This window comes from Ornithorhynchus anatinus, chromosome 7 (genome assembly GCF_004115215.2).
Source record: "Ornithorhynchus anatinus isolate Pmale09 chromosome 7, mOrnAna1.pri.v4, whole genome shotgun sequence".
Lineage (NCBI taxonomy): Eukaryota > Metazoa > Chordata > Mammalia > Monotremata > Ornithorhynchidae > Ornithorhynchus > Ornithorhynchus anatinus.
In genome coordinates this window covers 73,347,669-73,370,080 of record NC_041734.1, presented here as the reverse complement: position 1 = coordinate 73,370,080, position 22,412 = coordinate 73,347,669, and the positions used below count along the sequence as shown (strand labels likewise).

Genomic DNA, 22,412 nt, shown 5'->3' with positions numbered 1-22,412 from the left:
GGCCCACCTGATGACGTTGTATCCCCCCCAGCGCTTAGAACAGTGCTCTGCACATAGTAAGCGCTTAACAAACGGCATCACGATCATGATTTTAGGGGGCGTTTAATCGCTGGGCTGGAGTGCCCGGGTGCGCGCGCGCGCGCGCGGGGCGAGGCCGCGCAGCCTCCTCGGTGACCCGGAAGAGGAAACGCGCGCGCGCGCGCCCCCCTCCTCCCCGCGCGCCCCCCGCCCCCCCCCCCCCGGCCGCGACCCGGAAGGGCATGTTTGCGCGCGCCGCGATGGAGGTGAGCGTCGGCCAACGGAGCGGGGGGCGGGGGCGGGGGCCGGGGCCGGCTGGCGGCCGGCGCCTCGGGGGGCTCGGCGCGCGCGCGGGGAAGGGGGCATGCGCGCCGAGCGCTGGGGGTGGGGGGCGGGGGGAAGGGGGGGCCGCGACACCTCGCGGCCGTTTCCAGGCCGCCCCGGCGCGCGCAGCCTGGGGGGGCGGGGCCTCGGCGCTTCCGGCGGGAAAATAAAACAGAAAGAAAAAAAAAAAACCCAGAGCCCAAAAGAGGCGACCCCGGCGGCCCGCCCGGGTTGTTCCGGCCCCCGCGGGGAACGAGCGGGCCGGGCCGGGCCGGGCCGGGCCTTCCCCGCCGCCAAGGCTGCGGCAGGTGTGCGGGCCGCCCCGCCTTTGGGGCCCCCTTCCCGCCCTCGCGCGGCCCTGACGGCGTGCGCGTGACGGCGCCCACGTGACCGGGCGAGGGCGGGAAGCGTCGAGGGAGCCGTGCGGTTGGGGGGGGGGGGCCCGGGCCTCGACGCCCCCACGTGCCCCGCGCACGTGACCGGGGGGGGCGCGCGACGCCACCACGTGACCGGGCGAGGGCGGGAAGCGCCTCAGGCGTCGAAGGAGCCGTTAGGGTGCCCCGCGCGCGCGCACGTGACGGGGCGCGCGACGGGGGAGGGCGCGTGACGGCGCCCACGTGACCGGGCGAAGGCGGGAATCACCTCAGGCGTCGAAGGAGCCGTTAGGGTGGGCCCGCGCCTCGACGCGCCCGCCCGTTTCCCCCCTTTAAACCCCGTCCTCCTCACAGCAATAGTAATAATTAATGATAATAATCATACCATTCGGCTTGTCCTGTGTGCCCAGCGCACTCATAATCATTTTTCCATTCAGCCTGTGCCGTGCGCCCGGCGCCGAGGTGGCTCGAGGGCCATAGATCGGCAGGGGGAGGCGACGGCGTGAGAGGGACGGCCGCCGCTTCCCTCCCCGTCTTGCGGTCGACGAGTTTACGGCCCCGCGAAGTGACCCGGGCGAGGAGCCGCAGCAAGGCGAGCGGCAGAGCCGCCGTGGCGTTGGGGTAGACGCAGGGCAATGATAATAATGTTGGAATTTGGTATACCAAATATGTATATATAGACACACATGTATATATGTAAATATATATAAAAATATTTGGTATACCCCCGCAGAGCGCTCGCACTCGTAGTCCCCCACTTCTGGTGAGGTGACCGAGGCCCAGGGGAATGATAATAATAACGTTGGGATCGATTAAGCGCTTACTATGTGCCAAGCGCTGCTGGGGTAGATGCAAGGTAATGAGGTTGTCCCCCGTGGGGCTCACAGTCTTCATCCCCATTTTACATTTTAAAAGTGTGTGAGCCCCACGGGGGACAACCTGATGACCCTGTATCTCCCCCAGCGCTTAGAACAGTGCTCGGCACCTAGTAAGCGCTTAACAAATATTATTATTATTAGATGAGGTCACGGAGGCCCAGAGAAGTGACGTGACCTGCCCACAGTCACACAGCCGACCAGTGGCAGAGCTGGGATTCGAACCCGTGACCTCGGACTCCCCAGCCCGGGCTCTTTCCACTGAGCTACGCTGCTTCCCTTTGCTCCTCGGCTTCAGCCTTTGGGGTTAAGCCCGTTAATAAGCCCGTTATTGGGCAGGGATGGTGTCTATCTGTTGCCGAATTGTCCATACCAAGCTCTTAGTACAGTGCTCTGCATATAGTAAGCGCTCAATAAATACGATTGAATGAATAAGGTACCTCGGGGGCGTGGTATCCTGGTCCCCTTCTCCCAACCCTGAAGAAGCAGCTTTCCCCCTCGGGTACCACCTTCTTTCCCCTGAGCAGAAACTGACTTGAAGGGTCTCCCTTATAATAATAATCATAATAATGATGTGAGTATTTGTTAAGCACTTACTGTGTGCAGAGCACTGTTCTAATAATGTGGGTATTTGTTAAGCGCTTACTATGTGCAGAGCACTGTTCTAATAATGATGTGGGTATTTGTTAAGCGCTTACTATATGCAGAGCACTGTTCTAAGCGCTGGGGTAGGTACAGGGTAATCAGGTTGTCCCACATGAACCTCACAATCTTCACCCCCCCCATTTTACCAATGAGGGAACTGAGGCCCAGAGAAGTAAAGTGACTTGCCCACGGTCACACGGCTGACAGATGGCAGAGCCGGGATTCAAACCCATGACCTCTGGCTCCCAAGCCAGGGCTCTTTCCCCTGAGCCACGCTGCTTCTCATACAAGGTCATTAGGTTGTCCCACGTGAGGCTCACAGTTAATCCCCATTTTACAGATGAGGAAACTGAGGCACAGAGAAGTGAAGTGACTTGCCCACAGTTGCACAGCCTTATGGCCGTCCACGTGCCCGTTTGGGTGGGAAAAATCTTGTATTTTGAGCAGTCATTCATTTATTCATTCATTCAACCGTATTTATTGTGTGCAGAGCACTGGACTAAGCGCTTGGAATGGACAATTCGGCAACAGAGACAGTCCCTGCCCAACGACGGGCTCACAGTCCGATGAAGGCTCTGCCCAGAAAGTGCTCAAATACGGTGTTGAGACAGGGTGATTTAGTGGGAAGAGTGTGGATTTGGGAGTCACAATCTGGATTCTATTGCCAGCTTTTCTGCTGTGTGTCCGTTGTAAAATGGGGGTTGAAATACCGGGATGTGAGGACAGTTTGAGATAAGGAGTATGGAAGCACTTTGGAAAAATGAGAGCAGGCTACCAAAATCCTGTTTTTGAATCCTTTGTATGTTGCCAAAAATCAGCCCTGAACTCCCAGAGGAAAAACGTAATTATTCCTCAGTTTTGTAGGGGAAGCGACGTACCGCTCACTTCAAGAGAAGTTGTTTCCTGGGTACCTGCGTAGCCACTGTACAAACTGGTTTTCTTCCAAAACTGGCTCGTACTTGAGCGACTGAATCTAGGTGAATGCCCTTCAAACATTTCAAGCCCCTGTACCCTCCTAGGACCCTCATTCCTCCATCTCTCCCTCCCAGTATCATCTTGATCCCAAAAGACGACAGTGTTTCTTTCTTCTCTGGTAGCATATTTAAAGGTCATGGGAGATCGGGGGAAAGAGCTAGAGCGAGAATAAGAGGCACGAGAAGGTATGTTGATTGTGTTTCACATAGGTCCTCGCACTTTGCCACCGCCACTGTCAAATGGCCGTTGACGGGTCCTGCAGCTCTGTACTCTGTAACTCCCAAGGAACTCTTCCATGATTAATAATAATAATTTTGGTATTTGTTAAACGCTTACTATGTGCAGAGCGCTGTTCTCAGCGCTGGGGTAGATCTGGAGTAATCAGATTGTCCCATGTGGGGCTCACATTTTTTTTTTTTAGTCCCCATTTTCATAGACGAGGTAACTGAGGCACAGAGAAGTGACTTGCCCAAGGTCACACAGCAGACAAGTGGCGGAGTCGGGATTAGAACCTACGACCTCTGACTCCCAAGCCCATGCTCTTTCCACTGAGCCACTCTGCTTCTCTATTCTACGATTCTTTCCATCCCCCCATTTTGAAAACCTATCGGTTAGAATGCCTAGAGTGCTCTGCACCATTATTATCCTTATTATTTTTATGGTTAACCAGCAGTTCAACATACAGGAAGTTTTTACCCGAGGCAAGGTAATCAGCAGTTTGAAAGACAATAATAGCGTTAGCAGATTCATTATTAGGGGTAGAATTGGGTGACCTTTTGGGCTCCCTTCCAGCTGTATGATTCATATTTGAGGATCAGCACTAATGGTTCGGTAGCCGTGGGGCAAGCCAATAATAATAATGGCATTTTTGAAGCGCTTACTATGTGCAGAGTACAGTTCTAAGCGCAGTATTTTGCAGCCCAGAAGTGGTGGAAGGATAGATAGGTTTAGAGAGTGGATTTACCTTCCTCTCCAATAAATCCTTCTTCTTACATTGCTCCCTCTCTGAGGTGACCTGGTAGGCATGGGTATCCCTTGTGGTGATTGGGTGTTTTGATCGTAAGATTACTCGGTCATGCATATTGCACCTTCCCATTGTCCCAGGACCCTGCATTATCGATAGCCCGTTTTGCAGGGCAGTTTTCCCTTCTCTCATCCTGCTGCTATATATCCTCATCGCTATGGTGTCGTCAGTGTTTAATGAGCACCTTCTTTGTGCAAAGCTCTGTACTGGATTCTTGGGAGCACACAATAAGTATACAAGATTGTACATTAGATTATGTCCATATCTTGTTTTTGGGGAACTCTGGGGATTGTTTCAAGGCCATTTCAAGACAGGCAGGGGTTGGAAGGTGCAATTGAGGAATATGGACAAAGCAAAAGGTACTCTGACAGTTGGCCAGAAGTGGCTACAGTTGGGTTTTCGGAAGTAGGCTCAGTCAAATCAATCAATCAGTGGTATTTATTGAGCGCTTTATGCATGCAGATTACTAAGCGCCTAGGAGAGGCATAGTGGATAGAGCACAGGCCCAGGAGTCAGAAGGACCTGGGTTCTAATCCTGCCTCCACCACTTAACTGCTGTGTGGCCTTGGGTAAGTAACTTCACTTCTCGGTGCCTCAGTTACCTCACCTGTAAAGTGGCAGTTAAGAAAGACTGTAAGTCCCAACTTGAATGTATCCACCCCAGCACTTAGTACAGTGCCTGGCACATAGTAAGTGCTTTACAAATGCCACTATTATCATTATTATTATTATTACAATACAGCAGAGTTGGTAGATACATCCCCTGCCCACAAGGAGCTTCGAGATAAACTAGGGCTGTACATTTTCCTTATGTCTTACACAGAGGCGGTTGTTACTAATGTTTAGTGCCCAGGATAGAAACACGTTCAGGATAATTACCTCCCTGAAACTTGCCTACTTTGTAGAGACACACTCAATACTATGCAGGATGTAGGAATAAAGTATAAGTGTAAATTAGCAAAGATCTAAGAAGAGAAGATAAGACCCCGTGGAATGCATGGTTTGGTATCCTGACTTTAAGGATTCTTCTCCCCTTGCCTAGTACTCCTCGTGAATAAAAGTCTAGGTATTGAACGTGTCTACCCACTATTACGTTTTACTCTCCCAAGCACTTAGTGCTCGGCACCCATTAAGTGCTCAGTGAGTTTAATTGATTGATTCTTTAAATGCTTCGTATGTGCCAAGTCCTGAGCTAAATGCTGGGGTAGATATGAGATAGATGGAACGCAGTCTCTGTATCATATGTTGCTCACAGTCTAGATGGGATGGAGAACAGATATTTAATCCCCATTTTTCAAATAAGGAAGTTGTGGCCCAGAGAAGTTAAATAACTTGCCCAAGGTCACGCAGTAGGCAAGTGTTTTAGAAGCCCAAATCCTCTGACGCCCAGGCAGGCCTGTGCTCTTTCACTGAAGCAAATGGCCTATTGTAGTGAAAAATATTAGCACGATATTGCAGGCTTTTTTTGTGGTTATCAGAATTTAGACTGTAAATATGGTGATTGACTCATTATTGGGATACTCATGGCATTTTTGATAACACCGCTCCCATGAGCAAAACAGGTTCTTCTGATGGCACGTCATATCTTATCGAGATAGAAGCATGTCGTCTCAAGAGCACTCCTCAGTTCCGCAGTAGCATTCTGTCCAAAGCACATAAGGAAAGCCATGCTGTGGCAAAACAGGCTGTTCTTTTATTATCTTCTGCTTTCTTTCTTATCCTTCACCTAATTCTCATTGACTGGTTGTTTATTTCAGACTCCCCTCTTCTGTTTAACTCAATAAAGCCAACTCTAGAGATAAGTTCTGTTACAGTAAGAATGAAATATCTACAAGCTTGAGGAAAGCAGCATGGCCTAGTGGAAAGAGCTCGGGCCTGGGAGTTTGGAGAGCTGGGTTCTAATCCTGACTCCGCCACTCGCCTGCTCTGTGATGTTGGGCAAGTTGCTTAACTTCTCATCTGTATAATAGGGATTAAAGCCTCCTCTTTCTGATTTATATTGTGAGTCCCATAGGGGAGAGGGACTTTGTCCTATCAGATTATTTGGTATCTACTCCACACTTATTGCAGTGTCTGGCACAGAGTAAGCACTAGGAAAGCAGGATGGCATAGTGGATAAAACACGGGCCTGTGAGTCAGAAGGTTGTAGGTTCTAATCCCGACTCTGCCACTTGTCTGCTGTGTGATCTTGGGCAAGTCATTTCACTTCTCTGTGCCTCAGTTTCCTCATCTCCAAATTGGAGATAGAGACTGTGAGCTCCGTGCAGGACAGGGACTGAGTCCAACCCGATTTGCTTGTATCCACCCCAGCGCTTTAGTACAGTACCTGACACACAGTAAGCGCTTAATACATTCCAGAATTATTCTTACTAACAAGTACATTTAAAAAATCCCTCAAAAATCTCAAAATAAATGATGAGTTAGTGACCACTCACTAAATAGTGAGTTAGTGACCACCATTATGCAAGTGCACCAGACTAAATGATATTGAGAGATAACTTGCAGTTTAAGGCCAGAAAGAATAATTTAAACAATAGAAGTTTGAAAATATTGTTAATTATTTTTCTTGTTTTCCTCCAAGGAGAGTTCTTCTTTGAGAGACTGCCACTGGAAGGTTTTGCAGGAGAAGTAAGTTTTCAGGAGGAATTTGGAGGAGGGAAAGGGTGGTGGATCTTGGGGCAGGCCAGTAGGGCCGGGGAAGGAGTGAGTCCAAAAGGTATTGCTTGGTCAGTGGGTCACCTCTCCTCCCCTCTGCCTTCTCAGCTCTCCTCCTCCCTTCTCTTCCCCCCCCCTCATAGTCTGGAGTCCTACTGTCCTTAGGGGCCCATATATGGCCCAGAGATTTGGCTAATGCATTTCTTAGCCATGGGCTTCCTAGTTCCCACTGGATTCTAGTCTGGATGAAGGAGGACACCGTATTTTCACCCCATCAGCATTAAAGTCCCAAGGGGATTCTGATTGCCTGTGAAATAGAAAAGAAGGAAGTAATGTCCTCATTGTTAAAACCAAGCATATCCTATTAAATATACGACAGCCCATTAAACTGGAAACATTTTCTCCCGTCACCAAACTTAAAAGAACTGATGAGTTGCAAAAGTAAACCATATCTTTCCTGGAATATGGACAATTGACATATGCCCAGTTACCAAGATGTTTTTGGTGGTTGCTAGGTTGCCAACCTAGATGCCTGCAGAGACTGGGCCCATCGAGAAGAAAGATGTCCAGCATCTGAAATCCTTGAAGGGTAATGCCAAGGTTGGTGTCTGGTAGTGTCTCTTTGAAGTTAAGCTTTAACCTTAAACGCCTTAACCTTAAAATAGAAACTTGGCCCATTTGCCTGGGTTAAAAGTTTTGAGTGCTTCAAAATAGGATGAGCTTTATTTAATATTTGTGCTGAATGTATTCTTGATACATATGAGAGAAGGCAAATGAACTAAGCTTCGGTTCAAATTTAGACAAAATGATTTTGTATTTGGTATTTACCCTTTATTTCAAGACTAAGTGAATGTCCACACACTCTAGCTAATGTTAATTAATAGAATTCTAACATTATCAAAATTTAGCAAATACAATCTGATAAGCAGTATGGCACAGTGGATAGAGCAGGGGCCTGGAAGTCAGAAGGACCTGGGTTCTAATCCCAGATCTGCCACTTGTCTGCTGTGTGACCTTGGGCAAGTCACTTGGCTTCTCTGTGTCTCAGTTACCTCATCTGTAAAATGGGGATTGAGACTGTGAGCCTCACGGGGAACAGGGACTGTTTCCAACTTGCATTGCTCATATTCACCCCAGCATTTATTACAGTGCCTGGCACATACTAAGCCCTTAACAAATGCAATAATATTTATAACACCATTACCTTTTAAGGCAACAGCACAAGTAGAGGATCATGCACAACCTGGTTCTGGAGCATTACCCACAAAATGCATAGACTGCAACTTCTCTACAACACAAATTAATTTTAATTACAATAAGTCTGTGCACTAGCTCTGTCGAACTAAGGAACTAGGTGCTGCAGAGGTGATGTGGATGTTATTTCTCATAGTTGAGCAGTGAATCCTGCTGATGGTGGCGATGATGAGAAGGAGTTGGAGTCAGTAACAAACCAGAGGGCTGTTTGGGCCCTGGGTTCCTAAATGGGCCTTTTTAAAAATAAGATGTTTAGTAAAACCACCCTTGACTTCCTGCCATCTTTACTATGAATGTGGCGGTTAATCTCAATGCCTGAATCTAATTTCTCCCAAGCTACTTTTCTGTGTTCTTTACTGCAATCTTCCCCATCTTTTTATCAATCAGTCAGTGATATTTAGTTAATGTTTACTATGCGCAGAGTACTGTGTGCTCAGGAGAGTACAATATAATTGGTAGACACATCTCTGCCATTGAGGAAGCAGCATGGCTCAGTGGAAAGAGCACGGGCTTGGGAGTCAGAGGTCAAGGGTTCAAATCCTGGCTCAGTCGCTTGTCAGCTATGTGACTTTGGGCAAGTCACTTCACTTCTCTGGGCCACAGTTCCCTCATCTGTAAAATGGGGATGAAGACTGTGAGCCCCACATAGGACAACCTGATCACCTTGTATCCTCCCCAGTGCTTAGAACAGTACTTTGCACATAGTAAGTGCTTAACAATGTCATTATTATTGTTATTATTATTATTACAGTCCTGTTGGGTAGACAGAGTAAAATAAATTGCAAATAGGATATAAGAATACAAACATAAGTGCTGTGGTTGGGCTGAATATCAAAGTACTTAGGGGTTATGCACTTAACTGAATAGGTGATGTTAGTCATAGGTAACGCAGAAGGGCAGGAAAATAAGGATTGGAGAGGAGAGGAGAGTCAAGGAAGGCTTCTGGGAGGAGGTATGATTTTAGTAGGGCTTTGAAGATGGGGAGAGCCATGATCTATCAGATAGGAAGAGGGAGAGATTGCATGCAAGAGACAGCGCGAGCAAGGGGTCGACGATTAGAGATAGAGATCCAGATAGCCTTTCAGCAATGACTTTAGTATCCTTGTTAAATCAACTTGGTAGATTTAGTGAATTTTCAATTGCGAAGTGGTTTGTGATGTTAGGAATTTTATATACTTTTATCACCGAGGCTAAAATTCTGCCCCCTTGGGATATTGAAAAGTCCGGTTAAGTTGCTTTGTCTATAATTTGTCACAATATTATATACTTAGTGTTCAAATTAGTAGTGGACTACGATTCTCATTACTGTAGTGTCATTGTTTATTAGACACCTGTGTAAAAGGCACTTTAGCATTTGAATAGAAGATCAAATTAAGTCATTGTCTGTGGCCCATGAGTCTAAATTGGGTAAAGTAATACCTAAAACAGGAGAAATCATGCTTGCACAGTGAAAACAAATGAACATAAAACAATAATGTTTCATATTATGTCTTTGGATATACTATTTTTACAGTTTTATTTTGATTTGCAGATGTTTAAGAAAACTAAGGCAGCTAAAGAGACCTCTGCTTCTTCAGCACTAGGTAAGATGCTTGCTACCTTTTAGAAATAGTGTATCTAATCTGAATAGGGTAGTGGGGAGCCCAGGGAGATTCACTTCTGGAATTAGAAGCCCGATGCTCAACTAAACGCTGTGCCTTATAGGAAAAAATTTATAGAAAATTGGAAATTATGACCTCTAGTGTTTGGCTGTTGCTTTCCAGCAGTGTTGCTGACGGCTTTCAAATTTGTATTTGGACAGTGATAAGTTGGGAAGAGCTATTTAAAATTTTGTGAGCTGGTAACAGTGTTTGCGGGCCTCAGATTTAGGAACTTGTCTGCAATGCGACGTGACCTCCCTGTGCCATTTTCCTAATCTCGGTTAGTTTCTGAAGTTGTTCGGAGGAGCTCTTGTAGGTTGCCTTTCATTAAAGGAGCTCTTTGCATATGCTGCAAAGTAAGCATTTACAGGAACTCAATCTTATTTTTTAAACCCCTTTGAGTTTTAGCAGTTTAAAAATGGTTGCACTTTGTAATTCAGAATGCTTTGTTCAAATAAAAGGAGAGGCATTTGTTTTATTTTGTTGGTGGCGGCAACGACAGGATGCAGAGAGAAAGATCAAGTTGATTCGGTCGTACCATTTTAGTTCCAGTTTTGTCTCACCGATTGTTTTCTTACAGGTGCTGGAAGGCAAGGGGTTGAAACCTCTTCGGGAGTTGAGTGTGATAGCAGGTGAGAGAGTTACTGCTAGTTAATAACAGCCCATTTCAACTGTTGAAGTAATGGACCAGCTATGATTTTTTCCCTCATGAGGGAGCTTAATAACTGTGTTTTCAATGGTCGAATGATAGCCCGCCTGCTCTGCTTGCATCATAACACCCCAAATTACAGGATCACGCTCTATTTTTGTTATTAGTATTTGTTAAAGCACTCACTATGTGCCGGGCACTGTACTAAATGCCGGAGTAGATACAAGGTCATCAGGTTGGGCAAAGTCCATGTCCCTCATGGGGCTCACGGTCTTAATCCCCATTTTACAGGTGAGGAAACTGAGGCAGAGAAGTGCAGTGACTTGCCCAAGGTCACACAGACAGGTGGTGGAGCTAGGATTAGAACTCATGTCCTTCTGGCTCCCAGGCCCATGCTCTATTCACTAGGCCATGCTATGTGTCTACTTTTCATAAACTGACAATCTGTGGGGGTAAAATGGAGGAGCACAGAAAACTGTGCTGACGAAATTTGTCAGAAGGCAGTTTTCCTTAGAAAGAGAAACCATTAGAATGCAGAATCCTAAATCACCCAGTGATGTATCAGCACAATTACACTAAGATAATATGTTACTTAAACTTTCTCATCCCACAGTGACCTAAAAGTTCCATTATTCCTTTACGCAACCAACGAAGCTGGGATTTGATGAGAGCAGAAGGGCAATCTCCAGTAGAGGAGATGCAAGCAGAAAGCCTTAGAATTACGGGCTTAGCAAACCTGGCATGAGTCGGGAAGAATGGTGGTACTGAGGTACAAAAGACTCCCAGTTCTGGGCCTTCTGCTCTTTCCCCCTCCAGTCATGGCCTTGGACAGTGCTTCAGTCCGCAGGGTTTCAACTGTTCCTGATTTGCTCCTGACTTTCAGATTGACATTTTTCACCCTCACCTGCTGCTCCTCTCTTCCCCACAGATTGATTTTTCTTCTCGACTCTGGGAAATTTCCTCTTGGTTGTCCCCTTGCTTATCTAAAATTAGAGCTGTCTAAAAGTCAACCCCCTGCCTTCCCCCCTTCCCTAGCTCCCCATCAGCAGTACTTCTTTCAGTTGCCGTCATATTCATTCATTCAATAGTATTTATTGAGCGCTTACTATGTGCAGAGCACTGTACTAAGTGCTTGGAATGAACAAGTCGGCAACAGATAGAGACAGTCCCTGCCGTTTGACGGGCTTACGGTCTAATCGGGGGAGACGGACGGACGAGAACGATGGCAATAAATAGAGTCGAGGGGAAGAACATCTCATAAAAACAATGGCAACTAAATAGAATCGAGGCGATGTACATTTCATTAACAAAATAAATAGGGTAATGAAAATATATACCGTTGAGCGGACGAGTACAGTGCCGAGGGGATGGGAAGGGAGAGGGGGAGGAGCAGAGGGAAATGGGGGGAAAAGAGGGTTAAGCTGCGGAGAGGTGAAGGGGGGGTGGTAGAGGGAGTAGAGGGAGACGAGGAGCTCAGTCTGGGAAGGCCTCTCGGAGGAGGTGAGTTTGAAGTAGGGTTTTGAAGAGGGGAAGAGAATCAGTTTGGCAGAGGTGAGGAGGGAGGGCGTTCCGGGACCGCGGGAGGACGTGGCCCGGGGGTCGACAGCGGGATAGGCGAGACCGAGGGACGGTGAGGAGGTGGGCGGCGGAGGAGCGGAGCGTGCGGGGTGGGTGGTAGAAAGAGAGAAGGGAGGAGAGGTAGGAGGATTTGGGGTTCATTCTATATTCATCCTATCACCAAGTCTAAATGACTCTCTGACCCTTCTCCAGGCCCATCACTTCACACCTGGATTCCAGCAGTAGCCTCCTTTTAGGCCTCCCTTTCTCTCAGACTGTCAGCCCCACAAAAGACAGTGATTGTGTCTAATTCCCACCTGGGTATTCTCTCTCAGCGCTTACTATAGTTCTTCGCACACAGTTAAGTGCTTCATAAATGTTATTACTGCTACTGCTGCACCTCCCTTTCTCAACCCCATCCCACCCACTGCTTCAAGAATCCTCCTCCTCAAGGGTCATTTTGTTTATGTATTTTGTAATGTTCCTTTCTTAGAAGCCTAGGGGAGCTCCAGTTTGCTGTTCAAATAATTAAATGCCTGATGATCCAATTTAAGACCCTCCACCAACGGCCTGATCTTTCCCAAATATCTTCCTGTACTACTTTACCTCATTCAATGCACTCCTCTCCAGCCTAACACATCTACTTTCCATCCTGCTTGAACATCCTAGACCATTGCAAATGCCATTCCTCCCTCCCTGGAATGCCCTTTTCTGTAAAAGGATTGTCCCACGTCCTTAAGATTCTCTTGGGAATTTTGTCAGGTCTTTCCAACTTAACATCAAGTACACTTGCTCTCCCCCCCACTCCCCCACAGGCACTGTAACATCCCATTAACAGAGTATCTGTCTTGTTAAAATGAATTAACCATATAAATATATATGGCCAATTCATTTTATATAGATTCACCCTGTATATATTTTTGTGCATACATTGTTTCCCTGTTTTTGTTGTTTGGATTTTTATGTATCTGTATTTGTGTATGTTTTTGAGTTTGACCTGCCTCTCCTTTAAACTCTTAAGACCCCGAGTCTCGAAATTCCTTTCATAATTTACCAGAATGCTTAATTTAGTACCCTGTACATAGTGGCTGCTCCGTAAATACTGTTACCCAATAGCAATATTTAACAATGACTGGGGGCTGTGATAACTTGCTTCCAGAAAGAGAGGACATGGAGTCTTAACTCCTGGGGCAGGGTGAAGTCAGAGGAGGAAACTGTGGATTTCCACCTTCTTAGGGATAAAGTGCAAGTTTTGTTTCTTATGGATATTCATTGTGTATTTTCCTCTGGGTGGCAATTCCATGGGGAAATTCACCAAGAAGGAAGTTGTGTGCGTACGCGCGCGCGCACACACTCACACACATATGTCCTTTGAAAGTCAGGTCCCATTTCCCCTTATCTTCCCCCCCCCCCACCAATCTCACTCCCTCCCTGATAGCAAAACTAGTCACCAATTCTCGGCCAACTCGATGGCCTCGTTGTCAGAGCTGAAAGTGCCGGTGACTAACTTTCTTTTCAACAGACCCTCCTCCTCTGGAAGTCACTGCAACTACTGTTGATGATGGGATGGATGACTCCCGGCGGCCCCATCAGCTCCAGCTCTCACTACTTGGAGCGTGGGGACGGGGAGGTGGAGGAGCTGGAGTGAGTTCCTGTCCTCTAATATTGATTCAAGAGAACTGCTAAATACGAGCAGGACGTTCTGTGATGCTTGTCATTTTTTCTTCCCCTTTTAGTGTGATGGTGCTGAATCAGGAGCAGTCTGGCCTTAGCGTGTCCAGTAGCAGGAGAGGGTATTGCAACTGTTGTCACGTGCATTACAATAACCTGCAACAGGTGAGGACTGAGACTCATAAAAGAAGTTAAGAATAGGAGCTATCTCTAATCTGCGTTTTCCTCTTCATGCTTGGAAATGGCTTTTGGATAGCCACAGCAGTTGTCCAGTCTAATACACTAGCTCATTTGCTAGGAAGTGATCATCTTTCCTCTTTCAAAAATAAATAATTAAGAAAACAATTAGGAATCATGAGGGTTGTTTATTATCTGTCCCTTTGGAGAAAGTCCGCTAAGCGCCAGGCGGAAGGGAATGTTAAAAAGGAAATTTTATCTCAGGTTTTCATATATGATATTTCATATTGTAATTTTTGTTTGATACTTGACGGCTTAACAGTTGGTTGGGTATTTGAGATCTGGGTGAATGCTGACAATGAAACAACTCTGCTTAGTGTCTTGAGTGGCCATGTTGTTTCCCAAATGAAGATATAAGAAACATTCTGAATGGTTGGAAATTCTAATCATTTTGGCCCTCTGGACTTCTCCATGCCAATCAAAGGACTCTTTTATGTTTCTCAGTGGTGTCATTAATTCAGATAGTGTTTATTGAAGGTCTGTTGTGTGCAGAGGTCTCTCCTAAGAGTTGGTGAAAATGTATAGACAATGTCTTTGTCTTCTGGAGGCAACTATAAGCGTAAACTGAATATGCAGTGAGAATAGAACCAACCAATCAATCACTGGTATTTATTGAACACTTACTGTGTACAGGTCATGCATTAAGCTAATGAAGCCTTCTTGGAGGAGGTGGCATGTGAGGGTAAGCTTTTTAGGGGCAGGGAGCAGGTCTAAAAACTCTCTTCTATTGTACTCTCCCAAGCACTCAGTAGAGTGCTCTGCACACAGTGAGTGCTCAATAAATACGATTGCCTAATTGACTGAGAGTTTTACAAGAGAGGAGAAACATGGTTTGCAAAGCAAAGCTGAGGAGGGTAGGGTATTGCAAGGTGGGGCAAATTCCTTAAGTGTGCATCAGAGGTAGGAAAGTTGAGATCAGAGAGTTTTTACATTCAAAACAGGATTATTGAATTGTATAAATAATACCACCCAGCCCCACTGAGAAGTAGCATGGCCTGGAGGAAAGAGGACAAGCCTGGGAGTCAGAAGACCCGAGTTCTAGATCTGGCTCTGCCTCTCGTCTGTCGTGTGACCTTGGGCAAGTCACCGAATTTATCCGGGCCTCAGTTACCTTATCTGTAAAATGGGGATTAGGACTGTGAGCCCTATATGGTACAGGGATTATGTCCATCCTGAGTCACTGATATCTACCCCAGCACTTAATACAGTGCCCGGCACACAGTAAGCACTTAACATAAAAAAATTTATCGTCAGGCAGATAGTAGGAGGAGTTGAACAGGAGTGACTAAGGGAAGATTTTTCCCACCTCTCTAGAGAATTTATAAGAAAATTTAGCAACTTCTTTCTTCTCCCTTGTATTGTACATTTCTGTAAAGAGTTGATCCCTTCCGGAGTCATGCCAGTGAAATGACCAAGGCTCTTTGTCTTTGCAGCACATTTTCAGCCCTGAGCATAGACGCTTTGCCACATACTGCAGGCGCCAGGTGAGCACGACTAGTTTGATGGAGCGCTTCCTGCAGGATGTTTTGCAGCATCATCCTCATCAGTATCAGGACAGCAGGTAAAGGGAAGCTCATCTGTTAGAGTAGTCCAGGTCACCTTTCAGCCTTATGTATGAGGTTTTGCATATATATTTTTAAAAACCCAAAAAACAAAACCCCAACAACCCAGGTTTACTTCATTCCCCTCATGCCCACCTGCTTACTCTGCATCATTCTATCTTGTCCTGTGGCCAACCTCTCACCCCACTCTTCTTCCTTCTGGAGCTCCTTCCCCCTTTGCAAGTGAGAGACACCTCCTCTCCCCATCTCCAAAGCCCCTCTGGGATTGAGTCCCCAATTAATTTCTAAACTCTCAGCCTCATCTCCCATCTGTCACCATCCTCGATGGTATTTATTGTACACTTACCATATGCTGAGCACTGTTCTAAGCACTTGGCAGAGTATAATACAGTTTCAGCACTTCTGAACCATTTAAACACTTGAGTACTCATAACCCCCCACACCATTTGTGAGCATATCTTTATGCTCTATTACCTTCTCTTATTTATATTTTATTGTCTGTCTCCCCTGCTAGATTGTGAGATCCTTAAGGGCAGGGAACATGTCTACTAATTTTAGTTTACTCTCCCAGGAGCCTAGTACAGTGCTCTGCACCCAGTAGGTGCTCACCAAATACTATTGATTGAGTGATGAAGGACAAGAGAGTGAACATTTTAAGGATACAGTAAAACAAAGCCTCCACTAGTGATGTTTCTCAGTGGAAAACTGGGATTCAGTGGAAAACTGGGATTCAGTGGACACAGGTGGACCCACAGAGTGTAATTCAATCAAGAATGGCAATGCCGTTATCTAAAAGAACCCTTATAAGAAGTGTGTGTTTGTATGCACATGTTTGTGCATGCGTGTGCTCGTGAGTACGATGCAGCCTATACAAATGCCCCCCCACCCCCAATTGGCCTTTTCAGTTACATACCAAGAGGCAAATTGCATCATCAGTGGCACCTTCTCTGAGGACAACAATAGGGATTTTGACACCATCTTGGGCCTCAGGTTACAAATTCAGTTTTGTAAATTGATAGGAAATCAGCTATTTTCTTCTTTCGAAATCTCCAGAGATCCTATAGCATCCCAGCTAGTTGGCACTAGGAGAAGATGAGGTTATCAGCAAGTATGTGCAAAATTAGTCACGTCTTGTAAGCAATCGCAGCACTGAAAGAGATACTCATCTGCTCAAGCTAACAACTCCCTAACTCCATTTTCTGGGATGAAAGAATTTCCGTAGAAAGATGCAAATGGACAAAAAATCAAGGGTTTACGAGTGTGTAAAAGTAGGGTCGGCACACCTGGGAATAAAAGGTTGATGTGATGTGGGAACTGAAGGAGAGGAAGACGACAGAGCGGAAGACGACAGAGCTTAGATCAGTGCTTAGAACAGTGCTCAGCGCTTAGAACAGTGCTTGGCATATAGTAAGCGCTTAAAAAGTACCATCATTATTATAATTATTATCAAGTGCTACTGTGGTTTCAAGCAGGCCTGTCCCTTGACCTGCTGAATAATCTTTTAGTCAGTGCTTCATCCATGTTGACAGAGATTACGAGTTAATCGTATTAAAGTTTCAAGGGAGATTTCAGAAGACACTGCATCACCTACTTTACTGGTAGCCGGATGCATTGCAGGTACAAATACTGCAAGTCTCCTGAAAAATCAGAAGGGTCAGATGGACAGAAAGGGAAATTCTCCACAGGATGCAGAGTCGGCAACAAAAAGAAAGGGACAGAGCTAAACATCTCCTAAATATTTGGATTTTTCTCCCCAGATGAAAGGATGTGGGAGGCGCTCTAACACGTTCCTTATATGAAAATTGAAATGGAGGTTTAGCCATGTTATTTTTTTAAGGACATTAACAAAAACCCCTTATTTTTACTGCAAAAGCAAATTAAAGCTATTGAACTCCTGCTTGGGGGCAGAGGTCCTGAGGTTCCAGTAGTTTCCTCCCGTGCTACAGAGGGTTAAACCATTTCCCTCCGCCCTTTCACTTTGTCTCTGCAGGAAGCATAATCGAACCTGCTTCCGGCAGAGACGCAGTCCCTAAGGGGGTAACAGCTTGTTCCACTTCTCTTTGCCGTACCAGTTTCAACACTATGGAGCTGCTGAAAGGAGAACAGCAGGGCAGCGATCGCATTGATGTTAAAATTCCCAGGAGTGTACATCCACTGCCCTGGTCCTGAACCTAGAGCTAGGTATTCATTCATTGATTCAAGCAATCATATTTATTGAGCGCTTACTGTTTCCAGAGCCCTGTACTAAGCGTTTGGGAGAGTACACTATAGCAATAGCAATAAACAGTGTCATTCCCTGCCCACAAAAGCTTACACCGTCTTGGACAGCTTTGATTGATTATGACGTGTTAGGCGGGGGTTGTACTAAGCACTTGGGAACATACCAGACAAGTTAAAGACCAGCCCCTGCCCTGGCTGAGCTTACAACCTTAGCACCTGCACCAGAATGCCTCAGATTTCAAGCCTTTGTGCTATGTGACTAAGTAGGGAAGATGTCTTCTTTTCCCCTCCCCACATTCTCCACTTAAGGCCTCCTGTTCATCCCCACCACAAGGAGCAGAACAAGGCTTGATGTGAACCCTAACTTCCAAAAGTGAATTAAAGTCACTTAAAAAAAAGAGAGAGAAAAAGATGAAAATGTCCAATTGTTTATATTGATGAAATGAGTTCATTTATTTTTAAATTTTATGTAGTATATAATGGTTTCAAAGATATATTATTACATGATATCCTTCCAAAATGAAAAACGTCCTGGTCAGCGATGAGTGACCATTGCTTTGCTGTCTGTCTCCCCATTTAGACTGTGAATCCGTTATTGGGCAGGGGTTGTCTCTTATCTGTTGTCGAATTGTACATTCCAATTGCTTAGTACAGTGCTCTGCACATAGTAAGCGCTCTATAAATACTATTGAATGAATGAATAAAATGGAACATACACGCTCAGGTTCATCCACCCTGACAGCTATGTTGTCTACTAAACCGTGTTTCTATAAATAAACAATTTTCTATGCATTAGGCCTGAGTCAATGACTTCACTTCATAGGCTAAGAATAAATAATGCACAGTATGCTAGCAAGCAAAATAGTCTCAACAGTTTCTTTCATTGCATCATTTTGTGTCTCAACCATTAGGTTTCATTTCTGGGTCATGCTCTTCAATATAAATTGGAGTTGTGTTTTCTAGAAGACTGTTCTGATGTGTAAACGGTGTCTTGAAAGACAAATATGTGTGTATTTGTATTCACATTGGAAAATCACCACTATAATGTTCCTATATTTATATATATAAGGTATATAGGAACGTTTTGATGGTGATTTTCCAGTATTTTATTGAGACTTTGTGTGGTGATTTTTAAAAATATTCAGTGTTTTTGTTTATGCAAGTCTCCCCCTGTGCTGATATGCACTTACTGATACAAGAGAGATCTATACGGCGGTGTGTTCTATATCTAGAGCTGTGTAAATGTAATATGTCTATCTATGTCAGTATTTCGTTTAAGTGTGCGGAACTTAAAGTAGTGAATGGAAGTGCTTGATTCCTCTGCATTAGGATTTGATATGATGACCACAAAGTACCGGAGGCTGCAGAGCTGCACTATTCTATTAAAGCTTCCCTGCAGCAAAGCACTACCAATGGCATGCAGGAGAGCTGGCTCACTAGCTCACAAAGGGTCGGAGTCACTCTTTCGTCACTGCTCTCCCCAAAATAACTCTCTATAAAGAATCCTCCCCGAACCCGCCTGGATGCTCAGAGCCCTGTTAATCATAGTGATTGAGAACCTTGGCACAAACAGGGGTTCTGGGAATAACACTGCAATCTCTGGGATGCAGCAGAACGAATAAGCATCTCCCTCTACTTCATTGCCCAGGCTTGGCCAAAAATTCCCAGTGTGAAAACTGAGGTTAGCTTTTCATTGCCTCAAATGCCCAAAATGTGCAACTGAGGCTGAAATTCCAGTCTGAAATCACATCATTTAGAATCAAAGGAAAGGCGTAAATCGATCAATAAGAAATCTTGTAAGAACTCGGGTGTCTCATCTTGTTAATTTACAGTAGTGTGAATAGTAATACAATATGTATTCCTTGAATAGTCAAATTCCCCCTCAAGATTTCTAAAGACTCTTACATTAATAGTCAAGAAGAAAACACACCGGTACAGCACAATCTCCTCACATCATATTGCATACATTAATAAAAAAAACCATGGTTTATTTATAAAGAAACTTTTGACTGTGCATCCGATTTGGGGTATTTTTTTAAATAAATAAATGTTTTGTCCAGCTAAGTACATTAGACTAGATTAGACTATAAGCCTGTCACTGGGCAGGGACTGTCTCTATCTGTTGCAGATTTGTACATTCCAAGCGCTTAGTACAGTGCTCTGCACATATTAAGTGCTCAATAAGTACTATTGAATGAATGAGTGAATGAAGTACATACATGCTTGGGTGTCATAGAGCTATTGTCCCTCATATAGGAGAGTCTAGATTAATCCCCTGTAGATTATTGAATTTTCCCTGTATTCTCTGGTTATAGGAACAGGAGTCATAGAGTATTCAGTACAGCATTTCCTCCCCTATAACTACTCTGAGAAGCTAATTTTGTAGAGTTAGATGCTGGAATCACCATTTTGTACCCTTACCCTTTTCATTCATTCATTCATTCATTCATTCATTCAGTTGTATTTATTGAGCGCTTACTGTGTGCAGAGCACTGTACTCAGTGCTTGGAATGTACAATTTAGCAACAGATAGAGACAATCCCTGCCCAACAATGGCCTCTAAAAGTCTGGAAGGGGGAGAAAGACAGCCTCATCACAGTGACCTTTTCTTGTTAACTAAATCTGTTTTATTGTCCTTGAACCAAATCTAGTCCCTAGGGTCAAGGATTTGGGGCAGGCAAAAAAACCTAATATTTTTGGGCACAAGGCACCACCTGATTTGGCCCGGGAACCAAAATGCTGGCATGTCCGGCAGTTTGGTAGAACATAAGTCACGGCGGCCAGTTGGATTCCTTGTCCTACAGAGACAGATTTTATCAGTTGACTGTCCTGTGACTGTCCCCCTAGATTATTAAGTATAAAATTTCAAGTCATTATGCGATGGCTGTTTATTTTAAACGTATGTTTCTCGTATAATGGACTGTTGTGGCCGTGCCATCCCTCACTGCCGTACATTGCCCCCGGACCCTTCAGCGCTTCAGGCAGGGCCCCAAAGACTCCAACAGATTACCTTCCTGCCTCCTACCAATGTTTACAGAACAGTGCCTGGCACATAGTAAGCACTTAACAAATACCATTATTATTACTATTATCTAGACTTTAAGCTCATTATGGGCAGGGAATGTGTCTGCTAATTCTGCCATGTTGTATCCTTCCAAGTGCTTAGTGCAGTGCTCTGCACATAGTAAGCGCTCAAAAAGTACCATTGATTGATTGATAGATGCCTTCCGGACACAGTTGTACCAGAGGTACCTACGCCCCTGATCCTGTGAGATCGGGCTTTCCCGAGTGATGGGGCATGAGACAGGTTGTCCTTCTTGATCTCCCCAGATCTCCTAGGCTCTTTGAAATGTTTAATGTTGAGGGGTATTTTTTTCAGTGAGTTACTGGACACTTGAGCGTTAATATACAAAGTTGTAACTGCCTCTTGCCTTCTTTATGAAGAAAAGCAAGTCCATGTGGGGCATGGACTGAGTCCATGCTGATGATCTTAATATTTACCCCATTGCTTAGTACAGTGTCTGGCACATAGTAAGCACTTAAGAAATATCATGAAAAAGGAAAAGCACTGAATTGGCCCTTGATCTCGCCAAGTCCTCCATGAAGCTTCCAAATCAGAACCGGGCCACCTGCAATGATTCTGGACGATTCTTTGAGTTTGACAGATCGTTATTAGTCCTGTTGAATTCCTTTTAAATAGACTTGTGTGCATTAATACAAGATGGAATCCAGTTGGTGCATATACTGTATTAATATTCATGCAACAGAGCTGCAAAGGTTTTTGGCAGTGGATCTGGTTTTATCATTAGAAAAAGAAAATAAAAGCCAGTGTGTAATTATCTTGCAGAAAATTGAATCTGGCATAATATAATCAATTTTTATATCTGCTCTGTAGCTTTTGCCACGTTGGCATAGTCTAGACATGAAGAAGGTGCTCAGATGGCTGGATTTTTCCAGGTGAGCTATTCCATGGCAGCAGCTTCTTGGCTTTTGGAAAGCTCGAGCAATGCAGAATAAAGAGAAACCATGGTTTGAGAAGCTTAAAGCTGAGCTGTTTCTGGGTTCAAAAGGGTGGGGCAAAGGAAAGTAACTGCTTTGAGATCTTTGGATGCATGAACGTCAATACAGAGCTTTATTTGCTGGATCTACCAAATCACAGCTGAGTGACCTAAAAGCATTATTGATCCTGCTTTGTCCCTTATGGAGGGAGAGATTGGATGTCTTATATGTGGGGAGGGATGCCTGTGTTCACCCAAGAGGACACAGTCCCTCTCACTCGGCCAGCATACGGTGGAAAAATGTTAGGGGATGTTTTAAATAAGACATGCTAGAGAGGGGCCAGGATATGTAATTTGGACTGTCCTAGAGGTCATATGCTTTCAGTGATTTGCTGCTGCTGTTCCTCCTCCTCTTCCTTCTCCTCTCCATCCTCTTCCTCCTCCTTCTCCTCTTATCCCACATTTCCTCAGAGAGGTAACAGTGAGTAGCTACTGCCCATGGAGTAATTCTCCCCTGGAGCACATTTAATGCCTGTTTTCTTTTGGAGAGGGAGCAGAGGGAGATTGGCTTTCCCTCTACCGCTCCTGAGGGTGTACTTCTGCACCCTTAGGAGCTGGGCTGGATTGGTTCCAAAATCATTACCAGGAAATCCTAGCATAAATGCTTAGGACCAGAAGATGGGGAAAGTGGTTTAAGTTGTAGAAGTTCTTCTACTTCCTCTGCCACTCTTCCA

At 45.2% G+C, this 22,412-nt stretch overlaps 1 protein-coding gene across 7 annotated transcripts in view; it reads left to right on the top strand.

The window, feature by feature from the left end:
* Positions 1 to 251: 251 nt before the first annotated feature.
* The window catches only part of ZDBF2 (zinc finger DBF-type containing 2), a 30,323-nt gene continuing 8,162 nt past the window's right edge, over positions 252 to 22,412 (top strand). Inside the window, exons 1-9 of one of the 7 annotated variants that reach the window (XM_039912498.1) lie at positions 2,765 to 3,213; positions 3,334 to 3,396; positions 6,817 to 6,863; positions 7,406 to 7,490; positions 9,676 to 9,727; positions 10,365 to 10,416; positions 13,727 to 13,826; positions 15,332 to 15,459; positions 17,451 to 18,308. In XM_039912498.1, coding sequence (XP_039768432.1) covers positions 7,419 to 7,490; positions 9,676 to 9,727; positions 10,365 to 10,416; positions 13,727 to 13,826; positions 15,332 to 15,459; positions 17,451 to 17,493 — 447 coding nt within the window. In that variant the 5' untranslated portion in view covers positions 2,765 to 3,213; positions 3,334 to 3,396; positions 6,817 to 6,863; positions 7,406 to 7,418 and the 3' untranslated portion in view covers positions 17,494 to 18,308. The other 6 variants (XM_029068867.1, XM_029068869.2, XM_016227232.2 and 3 more) reach the window with 6 other exon arrangements.